A 20,641-nucleotide genomic window follows, 5' to 3' on the forward strand; every position below is an offset into this window, starting at 1 on the left:
TTCATCCATGTCTTCTTAGTCCTACCCCGACCTCTTTTAACTAATATATTTTCCCATTTCTCCATCCTTCTAACTGGAGCAAGGAGGAGAAAACAAATATTGAAAAATTCAACAATGAAAAGAAACATCATCATCAAGGTGGCACGTTGATTTTGGCAAGACATAAGGAGGAGGAAATAAAGAACAAAGTATAAAGAATTGTAAGTTTACCTTGTGGCAGAAAATTTCACTCACGTACATCAATCTTGTAAGAGTTGTCTACCTCACTTACCTTCCTTAACAAAGAGTCTCATACAATGTAAAGATTAATGTATACTATGAAGAGACCACCAAAAACGTGTATGAGACAGAGAATAAAAAATAGAAAAAGAAGAAAGGAAAAGAGCCATTATCGTGGATGTAAGCATTTTAAGCAGAACCACGTAAAATTGTGTTATCTTGTGTTTGTGTGTGTTTTTTTTATCGTTCTCTAATCTTTTCATTATAGAGTTGACCGAACCCGACCTGAGCTTGATAATAAGTGGGTCAGGCCAGCTCGACCTGAACTGATGTCCACCCCAATGGCACCTGCTATGATTAGGAACTTATGTTACTAAGAACATAAACCAAAGCAAATGGTGGATTCGAGGTTGACTACTGATATTTGGGAGCATTCCAAAATCCAAATAACTCAAGTTGGAGTTCTCACCAGACCAACCAACTTGCTGGCCCAAGGGAGTCAAGCTGCTCTGAGTCTCACCATCTTAAAGAGTTGTTTGGATACACCCACTTATTATGAAAAGTGTGGTAGGTTGGTAGTTTTGCATTCGGAAGTCCCTCATCAGCGGACCAGTGGCTGCAACCAAACACACCTTAAACATATACATAGGAAGAAGACCAAAGAAAGTGCCAATCCAAACCAGCTCAATCCAAAGCCCCAAGGAGGGGTTGGCGTAGTGGGGTGGGGCCTTGGCTGCTAGACCGGTACTTAAGGTTCGATTTCCATGGACGCTGCCCCTCTATGCAAGCCAACTCATAGCACAGGGCCTGGGAGAAAGGGTCCTAGCCTCAGAGTTTTACGCTACCAACATGATGATCATAGGTATGGCAGGCTGAGCCAGCGCGACCAGGTCTTCGTGCTGGGTGTGGTTTCTTTGGGTTATAAAAAAAACAACTGGATTCAAGAAAATTTAAGGGTCAACCAGCCACTACATATTTCTTATTCACCCGACTTTTGAGTGGGGCTGTTAAACGAGCCGAACCAAACCAACCAAGCAGACATGTTCAGCTCATGCACCAGTGGATCGAGCTAGTGTTTAGCTGAACTAAGCTCAAGCTCGGCTTGGCCCTAAACAAAATTAGCTGAACACGAGGATGTTTTTTTACATGAAACATATATATATATATATATATATATATATATATATATATATATATATATATATATATATATATAGATAGATAGAGAGAGAGAGAGAGAGAGAGAGAGAGAGAGGAGTCGGACGTGCGGCTGTCGCTAAAACCAGTTTTTACAACAGGAAATTGTCTGACTCCCCAGGAGGAGAGGGTGGTGTATGTTCTCCCCCGATGATTCACTGAATCCCACGTCTGTGTTCGGGGGGATGAATGAGCGTCACATATTTACGCACATGGGGCTCGTATTCCCGTGTATGTTGACATAACTTTGCATCGGACTCTGGTGTTGTTGCAAAGACTTAAGTACCCTTTCTTCTATTCTTGCCATAAAACGACGGTTTGAGAAAATGACAAAAATGTCTATTTAAAAAAAGGAAAACAAACGGTTCAAAAAAAGAACAAACATGTCCTCCATCCAGAAAGTCCCGGCACTGCAGGATTATCTGAGAAAGGAATCCCCCCTAAAGAAAGCCATGAACATCAACTCTCTCTCTCTTCCTTCTCTTTCTGCTTTTGTGCATATCCAGCAGATGATCCTACACTGCTCCAGCAAGCATCGACTGACCTGCACACTGACTGTAGCATGATTCAACTTGATGAGTTGTGGAGCCAGATTCAGAGATTTTGCCCTTACAGAAAGGGGGTTTGGGGGCTCCCACCGGTGTGGGTAGCATTGTTTAACTTTTTAAGTTGTGGAGCCAGATTCAGAGATTTTGCCCCTACAGGAGGGGGGTTTGGGGGCTTCCCCCGGTGCAATAAAGTGTTTTATTTAATCATGGTGCTCATGTTTCCTTTGTTTGTTTCTTGCTAAAGGTTTTCGTAACACCCTTTCCCACGATTTTTCTGTTCTTTTTTTCTGGTTTGAAGATGGTGACTTCTAAAAGTTACTGTTCAATTTCAGAAAATAAACCTGTTATAGAGATTGGATTTCAAATCCGTAAAAAATGGTGTCTTTCTTATTGAGTTTAGTTTATTTTTGACAATTTTCAACAATTTTTATGGTCATTTCATTCCCCATTTTAATTAAAAACCAGACCCCTATTATTCTGCATTATTTGAGTTGCACAGATTTTTTAGTTCATTTTGCAAGAGTCATATCTCTTCAACGGGAGATCATTTTCTAAATCTGCAAAAAAGGTTTTCTTCTTTTATTTGTCTAGTTTATATCTAAATTTTTTTATAACTTTTTATACATATTTGATATTTTAAATTTACTAAAATTCGGGATTGGTTACAAATTAATCTTACTTCACCATGATTAAACAAACCAGTTCCAGTTTTTTAAAAATTTGTAATATCAAATAAATATATAAAGTTATAAAAATTTCCAGATATAAACTAATCAAATAAAAAAAAAAAACCTTTTTACAGATTTGTAAAACGATCTCCCGTTGGGGAGATATGACTCTTGCAAAATGAACAAAAAACCTGAGTATCTAAAACGATATAGAGTGTGACAGGGTCTTGGTTTTCGACCAAAAACAGGTATGAAATTACCATAAAAATTGCTGAAAATTGGCAGAAATAAACTAGACTCAATAACAAAGATGTCGCTTTTTACGGATCAAAAATCCGATCTTCGGTTAAGGAGATACGCCCCCGACAAGTTGGTTTTGATTCAAATAGCGATTTACTCGTGATGGCTTACTGAATAGCGATTTGTAGTGTTATTCAGTAAGCCGTCACACGTAAATCACTATTTGAATCAAGACCAACTTGTCGGGGGCGTATCTCCCTAACCGAAGATCGAATTTCAAAATCATAAAAAGCGGTGTCTTTCTTATTGAGTCTAGTTTATTTCTATCAATTTTCAGCAATTTTTATGGTAATTTCATACCTATTTTTGGTTGAAAACCAAGACCCTGTCACACTCTATATCATTTGACTTGCTCATGTTTTTAGTTCATTTTGCAAGAGTCATATCTCCCCAACGGAAAATCATTTTTCAAATCTGTAAAAAGGGTTTTTTTGCTTTATTTATCTAGTTTATATCTGAAATTTTTTATAACTTTATATATTTATTTGATATTTCAAATATATAAAAAACCGGAACTATTTTGTTTAATCATGGTTAAATAAGATTAATCTGTATCCAGTCCTGAATTTTAACAAATTTAAAATATCAAATATGTATAAACAGTTATACAAAAATTCAGATATAAACTAGACACATAAAAAAAGAAAACTCTTTTTACAGATTTGAAAAATGATATTTCATTGGGGAGATATGACTCTCGTAAAATGAACTAAAAATATGTGCAACTTAAATAATGCAGAATAATAGGGGTCTACTTTTTAATCAAAATGGGAAAACAAATGATTATAAAAATTGCTAAAAATTAACAAAAATAAACTAGACTCAATAAGAAAGACACCGCTTTTTACGGATTTGAAATCCGATTTCTGGTTAGGGAGATATGCCCCCGACAAGTTTGTCCTAATTCAGGTAGCGATTTACGCCGTAAATCGTACAACGATTTACTGAAAATACTATAAGTCACAATAGCAATTTACACATGATGATTTACTGAACAACACCACAAATCACTTTAGTGACTCATGAAATACACTACAAATCGCTATATGTAATGTTATTCAGTAAGCCGTCACGCGTAAATCGCTATTTGAATCAAGACCAACTTGTCGAGGACGTATCTCCCTAACCAGAGATCAGATTTTTGATCCGTAAAAAGCGGCTTCTTTGTTATTAAATCTAGTTTATTTCTGCCAATTTTCACAAATTTTTATGGTCAATAACCAAGACCCTGTCACACTCTATATCGTTTGAGTTACTCAGGTTTTTTGTTAATTTTGCAAGAGTCATATCTCCCCAAAGGGAGATCATTTTTCAAATCTGTAAAAAGGGTTTTCTTTCTTTACTTGGCTAGTTTATATTTGGAAATTTTTATAACTTTATAAACTCACTTGATATTTCAAATCTGTTAAAAACCGAAACTGGTTACAGAATTTCAGGTTCTGTAACAGGTTCATTTCCTGAAATTGAACGGTAACTTTAAGAAGTCACCATCTTCAAACCAGAAAAAAATAGAAAAATCGTGAGAAAGGGTGTTACAAAAACCTTTAGCAAGAAACAACCGAAGGAAACATGAGCACCATGATTAAACAAAACACTTTATTGCGCCGGGGGAATCCCCCAAACCCCCCTCATGTAAGGGCAAAATCTTTGAATCAGGCTCCACAACTCATCAAGTTGAACCATGCTACAGTCAGTGTGCAGGTCAGTCGATGCTTGATGGAGCAATGTAGGATTGTCTGCTAGATGTGCACAGAAGTAGAAAGAGAAAGGAGAGAGAGAGGGTTGATGTTCATGGCCTTCTCCAGGGAGGATTCTTTTCTCGGATAATCCTGCAGTGCATCAAGTTGAATGATGCTACCCATGCTGGGAAGAGCCCCCATACCCCCAACTTGTAAGGGCAAAAACTATGCTACTCACACTGGGAGGAGCTAGCCCCCAAACCCCCTTCATGTAAGGGAAAAAACTCTGAATCAGGCTCCACATCTCATCAAATTGAATGATGCTACCCATGCTGGGAAGAGCCCCCTAAACCCCCCTCCTGTAAGGGCAAAAACTATGCTACCCACGCTGAGAGGAACCCCCAAATCCCCTCCTGTAAGGGCAAATACTCTGAATCAGGTTCCACAACTCATCAAGTTGAATGATGCTACCCACGTTGAGAAAAACCCTCAGACCCCCCTTCTATAAGGGTAAAAACTCTGAATCAGGCTCCACAACTCTTCAAGTTGAATGATGCTACCCACGCTGGGAGGAGCCCCCAGACCTCTCTCCTGTAAGGATAAAAACTCTGAATCAGGATCCACAACTCATTTAGTTGAATGATGCTACCCACGCTGGGAAGAGCCCCCAAACCCTGCTCCTGTAAGGGTAAAAACTCTGAATCAGGCTCAACAACAGTCAATGTGCAGGTCAGTCGATGCTTGATGGAGCAATGTAGGATATCTGCTGGATGTGCACAAAAGCAGAAAGAGAAGGGAGAGAGAGAGAGGGTTGATGTTCATGGCCTCCTACAGAGGAGATTTTTTTCTCGGATAATCTTACAGTGCAGAGACTGGGTCTTAAATAATCTTCTTCGGGGCACTTAAGTCTTTACAACCACTCCTTTTCTAGAATCGTCATTTTTTTTTGCACCAATAGAGGCGAGGGTACTTAAGTCTTTGCAATCGCATCAAACTTCAACGCTAATTAATGCTGACAAACATGGGGATACGAGACACACATACTTACATACGTGGTGCTCTTTGGGCCCCCCGAACATGAGATGTAGCTAACTGCCCTGTTCGGGGGGGAACATATAACCTGCTTCAAGAGTTTTGTATGTAATGAGTAGCTGAATTCTCATATTCTGGCCATTTTTCAAGGTACTGTGAATTCAAGATTTTTGTATTCAATGAGATGCTCTATTCACTAGGATTCAGACATGCAAGGTAATTTTTATGTTCATTTGATGAATTCTGTTGTCAGAATTTTGTTAAGATGATTATCTACATATCAGATTTTTTCTTTTTTTATTTAATTTGAGAATAGAATTTGTTCAAAAACGAAAGAAAAGGAAGTGGCAAGAAGTCACTAGTTGACAATACAAAACCCAAAAGCTCTGCTGAAAACAACACAATACAAACAACCAAGTAGAGTTCAAGTCTGCAAAAAGGTCTAACCAGGCCCCATTATCCGACTCCTAAAACCAGGCCACTATAAATCCAAATTAGGCCACTTTTACCTCTGCCTAGGTGAGTCTCCCTTTTGCACTTCCTCCAAACAACCCTTCACTACGCTGCATGCCTCCAAATCTTCATCACGTTTGCAACAACTACCATTTTCACACTGCATACCACCTTTTGCCCTTCTTCCTGAGACTCCTCGCCAGTAAGAGGGATCTTAAGTCCCTATCCTCTCCAATGTCATTACATATATCTTGCCAAAAAAGGTACAGCAGACTTTGGAAACCAGCATTTACTAAACAATTGTTGATTATATTAATTTCTCCTGAATGCAACACAAATAGCATTGACATGCAAGCTGAAATCCCACATCCTGTAGATTTTTTGCATGAAAATACCACCCATGAGTACCTCCCATCCGACCACTCTTGCCTTCGGGGAAGGCCATGTCCTCCATATTACCTTTAGTGGTAGACGATCTACTTGAGATGAGGGGTTCATAAGAGGATTTGATGGAGAAGCTACCAGTCGATGACAAAAACCAGCTTAAGGAGCCTTTATTTCCATTCAGCTTCCATTGCTGCAGCTTGTTCATGAGATTGCTGTAATGGTACCAAGGTATTCTGAAGTTTATTTCTGATGTCACTGTTCATGTTGAGGACGTTGGCTATCTATGCAGTGTGGTTTTCCTTAGCTTTTGTTGGCATGGCTTATAAAGCCTGTCAGTTAGGTTCGTCTTTACTGTCAAGACTTGAGACAATTCTACTCGCTTTTTTGTTCTTTGTAGTTTTAGTGTCTTTGATTTTGAAAGACATGGAAATATTAATTATAGATCACAATTCAATGTATAGAGAGAGAGGAGGCTCTCTCAAGGGAAATAGACAAGTCTTTTTTAATGTATGTCTTTGGAAATTGTAAACCTTTAATTTTCAGCTTGTAATATATATTGGATTTATCAGCAATGTGATCATTTATTTTCACCTGTTTTTTAATTTTATTCTATTTTTCTCCTTTCTAGTATTTAGGATATTTGGGTGACCTGAACCCGACAAGGCCTCGTTTCAATTATACTAAATGGACTGGGTCTAGACCCAGGTCTTACTAGATTCATATACAAAGGCCCACCCAGTTGAGCCTTGGTAATAGGGCTAGGCACCTCGTCTCAAGCCAACTCAAGCAATGGAAAGAAAAAGGATGTTTTCTTTTTCTCATTTGTAATTTTTTATCGGGTATGGGTTAGCCCAATAACGTGGCCTCAACCGAAACCAAAACATAGTGGATTGGGTTTAAGCCTGGCCTTTATCGGATCCAAGCAAAAATGCTGAACTGGGCCCAGTCCAAGCAGCAGACCATCCAGGTGGCTCGACACGCCAGGCTGAGTTCCTGGCGCTTGATCGGGACACAATGCCATCCATCCAATTTTGGCCTTTGGATACAACCAAACTACGGCCCTGATTCCTTTGGATATAATCAAACATACCTGATTCATTATGGGCATGCCTTCTGTATCGAGACCATGGGACCAATGTTGTATGGTTTGGACCTGAATCGGTTCAGAGAATCCGGAGATTCATTCTCGAATGGAATCGAGCTGAATCAGCCATTTCTACTTTTTTCAATATAAAAATTTTAAAAAATAAAAAATATATAAAAATATTCTGAAAACCATTACAACATTTTAAAAATATTAAAATATTAAAATCGGCTAAGAGCTAAATCAGCCCTTATCGAATCGATTTTGGGACGATACGATACGAATCTAGGTGAGTCATTTTTTATGGAGTAAATTACAAGAAGTCGCCCAACTTACCACCTATTTACAAAAAGCTGCTCGCTTTTCCTGTCATTGCATTCAACTACCTGATTTTTTTTCTTAATGCATTTTAAACACCAAAATAAAAGTAGAAATTCACTTTTATCCTTCGTTGATAAATGATTCATCTTGTCCACCTCATCGAAAACATTATTTAAGGCATTTTAGTTTAATAAGGCTGAAAAATGGTCAACTGACTGTTTTTTAGGTTCAAGCTTGTTTTCTGAAACAAAATGAAAAGGATAAGGCGGTTAAATGCAATAACTTAAGCGCTAAATCGTTTTCTGTAAATAACTGATTAGTTGGGGAGCGTATTGTAAATTGTAATTCATCCTTTTCCAATCTCACTGTTGGCATTCCTTGGGATGGGCTTTGGGCAACATCACGCCTTATTAGCACGAGCCAAGCTGAGCCAAGCTGAGATTGAGCCTAGGCCGCTTGGCCAATGACAGTTCTTCAACATCACTTGATTTTGCGTTAATGTTTCAATCAAATTATATGCATATCATGTTTGTGGGGAATGAAAACCTCCCCAATGGAAAACCTCAAAAACCTCACCAATGATTTTTTTTTTGTGTTTTTTTTCAAAATTCTGACCATACAGGTGTTCATCATGATTGATTTATGATAAATCGACACTTTGGATCATGAATTTTGGATAGAAAAATGGTATTTAAAGCCTCAATAGTTTATGAAAATTGTACGCCGTTGATTTTAAAACTTATAAAAATTTATCCATACATCAGAATCAAATGCTCCAAGAACTGATTCCTATAAAAACAAGCATATAGATCACATATGTACAGTCAGAATTTTGAAAAAATATTAAAAATCCAATAAAACGTTCATTGGAGAGGTTTGGGAGGGTTTTCCGTTGGGGAGGTTTTCATTTCTAAGTATGAGCTTAAATAAGTTTTAATGAGCTCAGACCCCATTCATTCAAGTGAAATTAGGCTCAGCTCGAGCATAAATGAGTGAAGTCTAAGCCGAGCCTCCTCATGCAGCATCAAAATCATTCCTACCATCGAAAGTAGGACTGGTAAATAAACTGAACTCATGACAGCTCGGTTTGGCTTGTTGTGAACTCATTTTTTATAGCCTGATCACAGGGTATTTGGCTCACTTGGGTGAAGTCATATATATATATATATATATATATATATATATATATATATATAGAGAGAGAGAGAGAGAGAGAGAGAGAGTAATGCACTGGTTCTGCCCACTTTCTTTGCCCCTTAAAAATCGCAGTTTTTTGGTATTTTTCTAACATCTAACACCATATATGTGATCTATAGGTTTTGTTTAGGCTTTTGGATCACCAGAATCTAACTTGTATACGGGTTTTTCTAGTCATCCAAAATCAATGGCTAGGAAGGCATCAATTTTTTCTGGCTCATAAAAATACATTTTTTCATTGAAAAAATTATTAAGAGTAAATTCCCAATAAATTGATCATTATAAACACATCTAACTATTCAGATCTATCAAAAAACACTTCAAACTATGGGGCAAAACAATAAAATGAAACCTAATGTGTTCAGCATGATCCATTTGCTAGAAAATTACACTTGGATCATGTTTTTTAGAAAAAAAATGATTTTTTAAGCATTGAATATTTTTTGAAATTATAGACCGTTGATTTTTTAATCTTATAAAAAACTAATTTGGTGCTGGAATCAGACTATCCAAAAGCTGATTCTCATAAAATCAAGCATGTATATCACATTTGTACAGTCAGACTTTAGAAAAAATAGAAACAATCTTTCCAAAGCTCGGTAGGCATAAAAAGCACCGGGGCACCTACCCATTACTCTCTCTCTCTCTCTCTCTCTCTCTCTATATATATATATATATATATATATATATATATATATATATATATATATATATATATATATAAAGAGAGAAAGTAGGTGCTTCTACGGTGGTAATGTGCAGACATAGCTTATGGTTGTAGATACTTGATTTACATAGATCTAAAGCTCCAAAAGTAAAATATAACCCATGGATCATGTTTAGCATCTTCTATATTAAAGTTGATTCAGATATGATGTTTTATATCATTTTTAAACCACCCATATTTTCATAAATTGTCATTGATTTTTACTGTCTCCAAAATAGAATCTTATGGTGTATTAAACATGATTAAACCATATAATATATTAAATAGATCATGCTAAACACATATGTATAGTCAGATTTTGGGTTTGGTGGCTAGATCTACGCAAACAAGAGTATGTACCACCATATGGTATCATGGTACTTAACCATGACATATATATATACTAGAAAATGGCTAGACGGGCAAGAGAATCCACAAGTGCGAGTATTTAATAAAAAATCTATTACAAGAAAATGTATGCAAGATATAAAAGTAAAATACCCTCATCCACAAAACCAATTGGTGGCAATACTATTCCATGTAAAATTTGTGAAGGCAAGAAAATTTCAAAAGAATTTATAAAAAAAATTGAAAATCTAAAAAAAACTTGCGTAGTTCACCCCTTACTCTCATCCTGATGTTTAGCCTAAGGTGTAAAAATAAAAATCCCCCCAAAAGGCAATCTAAGATCCCAAAAAGAACCTTAAAAGGATTCTAAATCTAAGAAATAAATAAACCTCCAACTCTAGTTCCAACAAAACCAATGGTATGGCAAGTACACATATTCTAAAAGAAATGAGCAATCTGTCCAAGCTTTAGGCACCAATATGATGATGGATTGATCATTTTGAGAGAAGGGAGAAATGTAGAGCGTGGCCGTAGAGTAATTGCTGCTCCTTTAGCTGCCTCACGATCTGGCTCCCAAAAAAGATTAATGATAAAAGAAGTTCAATTGCTACTGTTTCTGTCATAGAACCAATATCAAACAACTATAATCAACCAGTCCCTGAGTGAGAAAAACAAAACCTTAGAAGTTCATAAACATTAAAGCTGAAAAAATTCAACATCTTCTCATTGAAAAAACACTATCCAAGTGTCATTACCTAGCAAACCGATCATGCTGAATGCATATGTAGGGACAGATTTGTGAAAAACATCCTGAAAATGACTCCTAATTTTAGTAGGCACCTAATATATATATATATATATATATAGTAATGGGTAGGTGCGAAATGATAGGTGCCAAATAGTATGTGCTAAATGAGTTTTTCAGGTTTTTTCATTTTATTTTTAAATTTTGACTGTACAGATGTGATCTATGTTCATTTTATAGGGATCAATTCTTGAAGTGTTCGATTCCAACACATGAGTGGGTTTTTATAAGGATCGAAAAATCAATGCCCAACATATTTATGGGGTCCAAACTGTGAAAAAACACCGAAAGAGCAGAAAAATCCATTTAGCACATATCAATTTGGCACCTACCCATCTCTCTCTCTCTCTCTCTCTATATATATATATATATAAAGAGAGAGAAACTAGAATATATTTACTGGCAAAACATGTTTGTTGGTTTGAACTGAGATTTTCATAGGTTTTTTTTATCTTTTTCTAAAATTTTGTTGTACGGATGTGATCTAGATGCTTGGTTTTATAGAAATAGACTCTTGGATTATCCAATTACGATGTATAAGATTATAAAGGATCTTGAAAATCAACTGCTCAAAAATTTCATAAATATTCAAGCATAAAAAAATCACACTTCTTGATTGAAAATACATGATCCAACAATCAATTCCTAGCAAATGAATCACACCGAATGCAAAAGTATCAAAAATACCTAGTTCAAACCAGCAAACATGTTTAAACATATTACAATTATATATATATATATATATATATGAGCACAAGAGAGACAGAGGCATACTACCTAAGATATAAAGAGAAAAAGGCATGAGTTAACGTGGGTCACTACAACAACACTTACGTCCACTAAGAGTCCCTTACACACTGTAACGCCCCCAAATTTTTAACTTACGATTTCTAAAACATTGACAAAAAACCTTTCAAAGAAAAGAGTTTTTACTTTTAAAATCAACAACGAAAACAATTTAGAAAGAAGCACAAGTTACCAAATTCTGAGTACGTTAGCAGTAAAATCATCATTACTCATGAAACAACTACTCAAAGGAAGTGAGGAAACAAAACAATAGATTATTAATAAAATTTGCAGCTTATTACAAATTAAGTATTTTCTCACTATCCAATAAATCCAAAGAAAAACTCAAAACTCAGATCCAAGACGCCAGCAGAAAGGAGAAAAATCTCGAGCCACATTGCATCGCGCCATCGGTCGCCTGTGAAATCCTACTCGTCACCTGCCCATGAAATGGGTCAGTTTCATAACAAATTAGTAGGTGCACGAATAGACAATGTAGAATAAAAATAAAACCGGACATTCATGAGATAAACAATTTATTATATTAAAAGCAACAAGTACAATATGTAATCTATTCTAGCAGGTGCAATACATGCAAAGATCTATTGTCTTGAAATAGATATGTCAATAGCATTTCAAGTAGTACAAATCTCAATCATCTACAACTATTATGAAAGAAATATTCTTTAAGTTATGATATTAACTAGCCTGTAGGTACGCACATACGCGAAACATAGAAACAACCGAGATCGATCCGGGGGTTTAATATGTCAAGTGTTTTTCATTAACCCGGATGACTTACTGAGTCCACTCCTATGGAGACGGTCAGTGACGAAGAGAGTAAATCCCCAAAGGCATTTGTGGCCCATGGATGCATCCAACTTCTGCAGAAGTACCTGAGAGTTACCACCTAGGATAATTATGATAATCTCATTTTCTCTAACTCCGATGACTGAGAAAGCTGAGTCTTTTGCCCGTGGGGTGATTATTAACAACCTATCCATCAGAGTTTTTAACAACCTGTCCATCAGAGTTTTTGTATCATCCATCATCTCCCTTGATAAACTGTAAAAATCGAACAAGTACGACGGAGGTTTCTTAACCGCTGCCCCATTGTACATGCTCTGGTATGTTAGACCCATTCGAGCATCTTGCATGTGAAGGTGAGTTGTCACCATTTATGTGATCTCAGCATTGTGTCATATGCATGCTTCGAGGTTGCCATAACTTCATCATCAAAACATCATAACACTCATGTGACATTCTTGTTCAAAAGTAGAGTCGTGTCTGCCTAAAGGTACGACTACGATGAGAGGGCAATCAATTAATATATTGCAATTCTTTTAGTTCATACATGATATGCATTGCTCCTTGAGCATTTGGCCTGCGGAGGCCGACATCATTATTTCATGTATTTCAATAAAGTGCTTATTGCACACCTCGAGGTGCTCAACGACCTCACATACTACTTATCATAATGTATATACCATACATGACTTAATGTACGATTATGATAGCAGGTTATGGGTTTCCTGAAGGATAACCTCACACAGTGTTTCATATAACTTAAAAGCAGTAATATACTTGGCCTGCTCAATCTTAAACAGGTCTTGAGATCGCTGTGGATCCAATCATTCCTTTCGAGTAACCGACTCGGGGTACAATTAGTTGCATCTAGTAATGCATAAATAGATCACAAGCTTTATAAGCAGAATTTTGTTCTCGAGGAGTCAACCTTGCATAAGAAAGCACCTCCTCTCGAGCTTTTAGTGCTTATACATAATTTTGCATATTTCTAAAAGGCACAAGATATGGTATACGTACCTACACACCCTACGAGGCTTGCCTGAGGGCGGCAACAAGATTTAACATGCAATAACAAACAAAGCATCTACAGTGCAATCACAACAATGAGCAAGTACAGAAACACAGTAATAAGAATCACTGTAGAAATGAGCCTACCCATATAGCAAACATCAAGCATGTAATTTTAAAATAGTAGGAACGAGGAAACACAAAACAGGCAGTCACAATATTATATTGTTTTACATGTAAGCATGTATGAAAAATCAATTATTCTATCTCAGGATTCTTATACTTTATTTCATTCATCCAAAATTCTTGTGTGACTTTCCCCTACCTCGGGATGTTGTGTCGCTGCGTGCACCTACAACTCGGGTCGCGGAGCACGAACGGGACCCATTGCATAAATCTGCAAAAGTGTGAAAGTTATTATGCCATAGTTGTAATAAGCACAGAATGGCAATGGCAAGGCCTGCCCTGTCGGCGGAAAGCATGAGCGGCAAGGGTTGAGACCCCTATCGTACGAAATCTGATGAGTGGCAGGGGCCAAGGCCCCTGCCTGACTGACTTCAAATGGCAGGGGACTCAGCCCCTGCAGATGGACATCGAATGGCAAGGGGGGCCATGCCCACCAGATACAATGAAGAAGAGAGGGGGAGAGCATGGCAGGGGTCGTTGACCTCCCGCCAGCCTCCCGACAGCGTAGAGAACAGAGGGGGAAGGCACGACAGGAGGCTGTTAGCCTCCTGTCGGCCTTCTGGCAAAGCCAGGAAGAGGAGGAAGGTGCGACATGGGTCATCGGTCCCCTGTCAAGCTTCCGGTAGGCACAGAGGGAGCGAGAGGGTGCGACATGAGTTGTCGGCCTCCTGCCGGCCCTCCGGCAACAAAGGAGATCGAAGGAGGGGAAAAAGGGCGGCAGGGACCACCAGCCACCTGTTGACCCCCTGACAGGTCACAGAGGAGGGGGCAAGGGTGGAAGGGGTCTGTAAAAGTATCTTCAACAAGATACTATAATCGATAGAACAATATTCTTGAGAATAAATGTGTGAACATACACACACCAAGAACACTTGGAACACTTGTGCACAAAACACGAAATCACAAATGTGCAAATGCACTCATAAGATTCATAAACAAATAAAAGGTTGGGCAATAATCCCTAAAACCTTGAGAGAATACAAGAGGGAGTGCCCATATTTATAGGGCTTTTAGGAGACCTTGGAAGGGGCTCCACATAGTCGTTGGAGCCCCTCCAACAGTCACAAATGTGACCGTTGGAGGGGTCCAACGACTAGTGTGTTGGCCCCCTCCCAAGGTGAGTACAAGATATTTTATTAAAAGAAAAAGAAAAAGAAAAAAAAGAGAAAAGAAAATACAAAACATATTCTTGAAAAAGAATATGTGTAAAATGCCTAAACTACCCCTAGGACTAAAGATAGAAATATATATATGTTTTACATATATAATAGGTAGATACATATACATATATATAATATATGTATATGTATTACCTTATATATGTAAAATATATATACGAAATTACAAGGTTGATTTACATAATTTAACAGGGTCGTCGGCCACCTACCGACTCTCAGGCAGGCCCCAAAGGAGAGGCGACAGGAGCCACCTGCCAGACCCCTCTTGCACACAGAGAGAGGGAGGAAGGCACGACAGGAGGGCTGCCGACCTCCCGTTGACCCTCTGCTAACCATTAGGAGAGGGAGGGTGCCGCCGACACGAGGAGAGCAAGGAAGAAGAGGAGAGAAGCGCGTCGCTGAGAGCCCACCCTCCCCTCCTGCGATGCTCTTAAAGAGCTCAGGGGGTTATTTTCGGGAAAACCCTCAAGGGTTTCCCTTATCCAGTCGAGGGGGTGGAGTGGCATGGGCAGGGTGCGGCGCACAGTGGAGAGGGTTTTCTCAAAAACCCTCACCCTTGCGTCAGGTGCTACAACCCTAACAAGAACGAGCCTGGGACGGGTCCAGACCCAACCCAAGTCCGATATTTTTTTTTTCGTTGGTTTTACACACACACTCACTCATTTTCGTGTGTGGGGCTTTTACTATACGTAAATAGAATACATTTTAATTTAGAATCCATATCCACACTACATGTATGTAGGAGTCGACCTCCACACTTTGGGGCTTTGTCCTTATCCTTAGGTGGCGCCACTTAGTCTTGTTGGGAGGTTTCACATTTGATGGAACTTCTATCTTATCCTTAGGTGGTGCCACTTAGTCTTGTTGGGAGGTTCCACATTTGATGTACCTTCTCTCTTTATCTTTAGGTGCTGTAATAGATTCTGGATCCGGATCGGGTTCAAGATTCATAACTCTTAACAATATATATATATATATATATATATATATATATATATATATATATATATATATATATATATATATATAGAGAGAGAGAGAGAGAGAGAGAGAGAGAGAGAGAGAGAGAGAGAGAGAGAGAGAGAGATCATAATTCTATAAACGGTCATAATGCTTAAAATCATGATTCATCTTTCTGTTAATTAAGCATGTCTAATTATCATCCTTTTCTTAGTAGACTGGCTTAGGCCAAAACTATTTACAAGCAGAGGGAAACTTGCAAAACTGCAGTCATGGCTACTTGAGTTACACTGTTCTTACAATTAAAGCCCGCCATATTTTCTGTGCAATCATGAGTTTTTGCTTCACTTAAGTACTGCATATAAGTTTGTGTCAAAAGCAATCCATGAATCATTAAAAATTGATAAGCTAGAACAGAATCGGAAGTATATTCGAGTACTGATTAGACAGAAATAGTGTGGAACTTACAAGCGAGACAGCCATCAGAAACTCGATCAAGAACAATTTCTCCTGAATAATCAATGATTTCTCATCACATCTTGAATTCAAACCTGAAAAAGCTGTCACAATACAGCAAGGAACTTATGAATGAGATGCAGCCCATTACTGCAAATCACACCCTAAACTCCCTTCTCTAAAGCTGCCAGGATTCGTTCGGTAATATCTGAATTGAACAATCTTGGCAGGTTTGCCCTGAGATCAACGTCTATGCTGATGCTCCTGATCATATTGTCCCGTACCAGAATATCATTCTTCTCAACTTCCCCTACAGTTTCTTGAAGACCAACACATTGCTTCAGCCAAATACTTGTCACCTCCTTCACAACATCCCCTATGGGACCATCAACCAACTCTTCTATGGTGCAAGTTTTCTCATTGCTTAACTGAGAGTCGCAGTTTATCTTGAACAATATTGCAGTAGGAGAAAAAATGCTTCGGAGAGAGAGGAAGGGAGAGATGTAAGGCTGCACCACTGGAAGCTTCTCTAGATTTTGTCTTTGTAAATCCAATTGTGTGTCCTCATAGTACCGCTTGAGGTAGTCAGGGTGACAAACAAGATCTTTTCTGGGAGGCAAATCTAGAAGCAGCAGCAATGAAGTTGGACTGTTCTGTATTAGCTCTAAATTGAAGTGGGGTGCATCTGTGTTGGTGTTAAGCATGCACATAATAGTCGTTATATCAAGTATGCCGAATGGGAGTTGACAGTGAAGCCAGGAGCCCAAAATGAAGTGAATCTGTGCAGAACATGTTCATATACCTTGCATAAGACTCAGAAGCTGTCACATGGATACAGATGCGGAAGCGGGATATGATTCAGATTTTCTTGGTACGATTTGATTGCTTTCAAAAATCAGGACACGGGGACTGCTGTACAGACATATAGATGTATGTGTGTGCATGTGTAAAATAACAATTCTAAATCACTATAATTATGAACATCAAATAATGAAACTAAGATGAAATTGATGACAAATCTTAAAAGAAAAAGAAGTGAATATGAAATAAGTAAATAAGATCATAAAAAGAATATATAAAGTTAATGACACAATCTTGACTGTGCATAAAACTGTTTTGACTGTCCATGAAATGTCGTGTCGTATCTATGAAGTGTCCAAGTATTGTGTCGTATTGACATGGGATAGGAATGCTAAGTGAAGTGTCTGTGTGACATAGTTTAGAAGGATCAATGCAAACAAAATAGATAATGTCTGAATCATTGGTCCTATGGGGGCTGTCTTGAATGCGGTTTCTTTATTTCATGACTCCTGAACTCAATGATAGTATACTTATCATATAAAAATAAGAAACCATATGTTATAGAATGGATTTGATTGCATAGATGAAATGGTTAGTTCATGTTTCTAGGACAAATAGTGTATGGTAAAATGATCTATTGTATGTCTAAACTTAAATAATTTCAGCAATTCAAGCCACAGATTTGTGCTCTGACGTTAGCCATCAAGTAAAAACAGACAGTTTTTTTTCCTTTTTAGATTAAGATTATAAAGAGGAGCCAAAGCACAAGGGAATCATGCAGGGCCCATCCACAACCATCCATCTCTTACAACACATTTCTCTTGCAAACACCAAATAGTGGAGGTAAACAAAAATGGCATAGATTAGCAGTATGATTCTTTTTCTTCACAGAATTGTTGCATCATCACTTTCTAGAAAATTCGTTCTTTCTTGACCATTCTATGTCAGTGAATAAGGAAGCAATTGTCACCATTGTCTTGTTGCATCAGAATATTGTTAGGAACTAAAACACTAAACATAGGATTGGAAAAAGGATGATGATGACGACAAAGGAGAAGGCTGCTAATTTGAACTTGTAGTGACCAGCTAGCCTTCTACTTTGTCATCACCACCACATTATCAGTGCCGACTTCCCAACTAAACACCATCCCATCTTAAGTGCAGCTCATTACTGAAATCCCACGCATTCAACTTACAATAATTCACTACAAGTAAAAACAGAGTAATCACACAAAGTTCAAAAAGATTCCAAGCTTGATATTTTACTACACCTACAAGAAGGTAGACCAGTTTGTCGGTTTGTTAATTTTCGGGACACTTTTTTTTTTGGTAAATTTTAGGAAATCTCCCTAAATGATACATGGGTCTGCAGATCCTACAGTGGTTTGTACTCTAAGATACTTGAAGATGATATCCACCAAAACCAGCTGATCTATTTGCTATGTCAGGTCAAGTGTGGTGCCATTTGCAACTTAGATCAGTTGCAACATCCATGGCAATTGCCACTAGTTTGTCTCTAAGATTGCAATCTCCAGATAATGGCACAAGCAGCATGGCCAAACCATGCATCAAACTTTTTAAGTAGAGTGCCATTCTGACTACTTGTGCATGTGAGCTATGATCTTCCCCAATATATCAGTTCCACAAGAAAGTCTCTCAACTCTCTGCTTTTATAACATACATCATCGCTTTTACAAACACCCTGACTGTTACACAACCGAATTTAACAATAATATAATGCAAATTCAGTAATGAGCTGCACTTAAGATGGGATGGTGCTTAGATTGGAAATCGGCACCGATAATGTAGTGGTTTACTCACACGGCTTACTTTTACGAGCATACATCAAAGTGGAAACAACTAAGCGGGAGCTAGTTCATAAGATCTGATTGGATTTAATTTTTAGCTTAATTTGCATCTAAATGAATTTAAAACTGATTCACACTTGAAATTCAGGTTTTAAGGCTCCTTTTTCTTTAAACAGGGATTAGAGAGCTCGATGAGGGAGGATGACCGAGTTTGATTAAACCTTAATTTTCTTGTTTCTTTCCTTCCTTTTGATTTTGCTTTGTTTTTTCAATTGAATTTATGTTTACTCTTAGATTACAGTACCCTAGACCATAGCTTAGTTTCGGTGATCCCTCCTTGATGTGCACCAGCTTTCATCCACTCAAGTGATGAATGATTCCATATGGCAACCAAGACTAGGTCTGTTAGGTGGAGGCTGAAACTCTACTGATGCAGTGCCTCAAAGGAGCCGGAATTTCACAGTCCAATAGAGTCAATACCAACTCAGACCAAGTTGGTGGACTCAGGCAGACCAGATGACTCGTCTGAGCACCAACTCAGAAAGAGAAAACAGAGTAGCCTCGATATCTAGAGCACCCCGACATCCACATCCGCTAAAAAGAAAATCACGATTTCAAGTCACAGAAACGATAGAAAGCACCAAAAAAGTTGCAATTTTTTTTATCAAAACAAGCAAGAAACTTAAGTTTCACGATCACCCAAATACCAATACAAGCAGAAATGAACAAGGAGAGAAGAAACAGTTTGTGGGTATGCGAGATCAAGGTGATATACATAGATACCTTTGAATTTTCCGTCCCTGATCTCAGGTTGACAGAGCCCTGAGAGGTCCCTTCCTGGTTTTGGAAGAACCTGACGTCCGGGGAAGTCAAGCAAGGGTTCAGCTGAGGGCCCAAGTGAGTGTCGATAGTGGAGATCAGAGACTCCATGAGGGTCCTCTGGGCGCGGGGCAGCTTGGGGAATTGAACCCAACTCTCCTGCTTGTTGGGGTTCTCTGGGGATGCCATGATGGAGGCAGTGGCAGAAAGGGGTGTCCTTTTAATTAGAGAAGAGTGGTGATGGGGCGTTCTGGTTCTCGTTTGGAAGGTTGGTTTTGGAGAGAAAGAAGAGGGGAAGATCAAGAGAGCCATTTCACGGGAGATGCATTGGTGGCCACAAAACTCATAAGTGCAGCTGTGCAGGAAGCAAAATATCAGTTGGACGAGTCAAACCGATGTCTAAATGAGGGAGGATCAGGTGCAACGTTATTGCACCCTTTTAGTGTGCTGCTGCACCCGACACTCTCCATGCTTAGGCCCCACAGCTGAGATGCTGTGTCTAGGGCTGGTAAACAAGCCAAATGAACCGAACACAGCATGTTCATGTTTAACTCGTTTACCAGTAGATTTTGCTCGTGATTCGGGTCATATTCATGTTTAGCCGAGCCGAGCTCAAGCTCATCTCATCTCATTCAGAGATGAGCTAAAAAAATTCTATGTTATTTATACATGATATATATATATATATTATATTTCACTTGGTAGTTCTTATTTTGTGCATTTATTTTCCATGCATCCTTTTCTTTGTATATATTCTATGCATTCTTCTTTTTATATATTACACATAAAATGTATATTTTTATCTATATGAGCTCTCCTGAGCTGAGCTGAGCCGAGCTGAACACCCTGTGCTGAGACTCGACTCATTTAGGCTAAACAAGCTGCTCA

General features: G+C 38.3%; 1 protein-coding gene across 4 annotated transcripts; it reads right to left on the reverse strand.

Moving 5' to 3' along the window:
* Positions 1-10,221: 10,221 nt before the first annotated feature.
* On the reverse strand, positions 10,222-20,077 carry LOC149816151 (red chlorophyll catabolite reductase-like). Of its 4 annotated transcripts, none has more exons than XR_016427719.1 (3): positions 19,718-20,077; positions 16,338-17,104; positions 10,222-10,705 (listed from the first exon to the last, which is right to left on the reverse strand). XR_016427719.1 is itself a non-coding variant. In XM_089987866.1 (2 exons), the coding sequence occupies exons 1-2, from the start codon at positions 20,063-20,065 to the stop codon at positions 16,490-16,492; spliced, it is 963 nt and encodes a 320-aa protein (XP_089843992.1). In that variant the 5' UTR covers positions 20,066-20,077; the 3' UTR covers positions 16,257-16,489. The 4 variants fall into 4 exon arrangements, 1 of the variants encoding a protein (XP_089843992.1); XR_016427720.1 differs by lacking the exon at positions 10,222-10,705 and adding an exon at positions 10,733-10,755; XR_016427718.1 differs by lacking the exon at positions 10,222-10,705 and adding an exon at positions 10,791-12,169.
* Between the last annotated feature and the right edge of the window lie 564 nt (positions 20,078-20,641).

The sequence above is a fragment of the Nuphar pumila genome, chromosome 14 (assembly GCF_984573655.1).
Source record: "Nuphar pumila chromosome 14, dmNupPumi1.hap1.1, whole genome shotgun sequence".
NCBI lineage: Eukaryota > Viridiplantae > Streptophyta > Magnoliopsida > Nymphaeales > Nymphaeaceae > Nuphar > Nuphar pumila.

Coding starts and splice junctions, on each gene's coding strand:
- LOC149816151 (XM_089987866.1), bottom strand. CDS start 20,065: ATGGCTCTCTTGATCTTCCCCTCTTCTTTCTCTCCAAAACCAACCTTC. Junction 17,105..19,717: donor CAGGGACGGAAAATTCAAAG/GTATCTATGTAT, acceptor TGTTCTGCACAG/ATTCACTTCATTTTGGGCTC.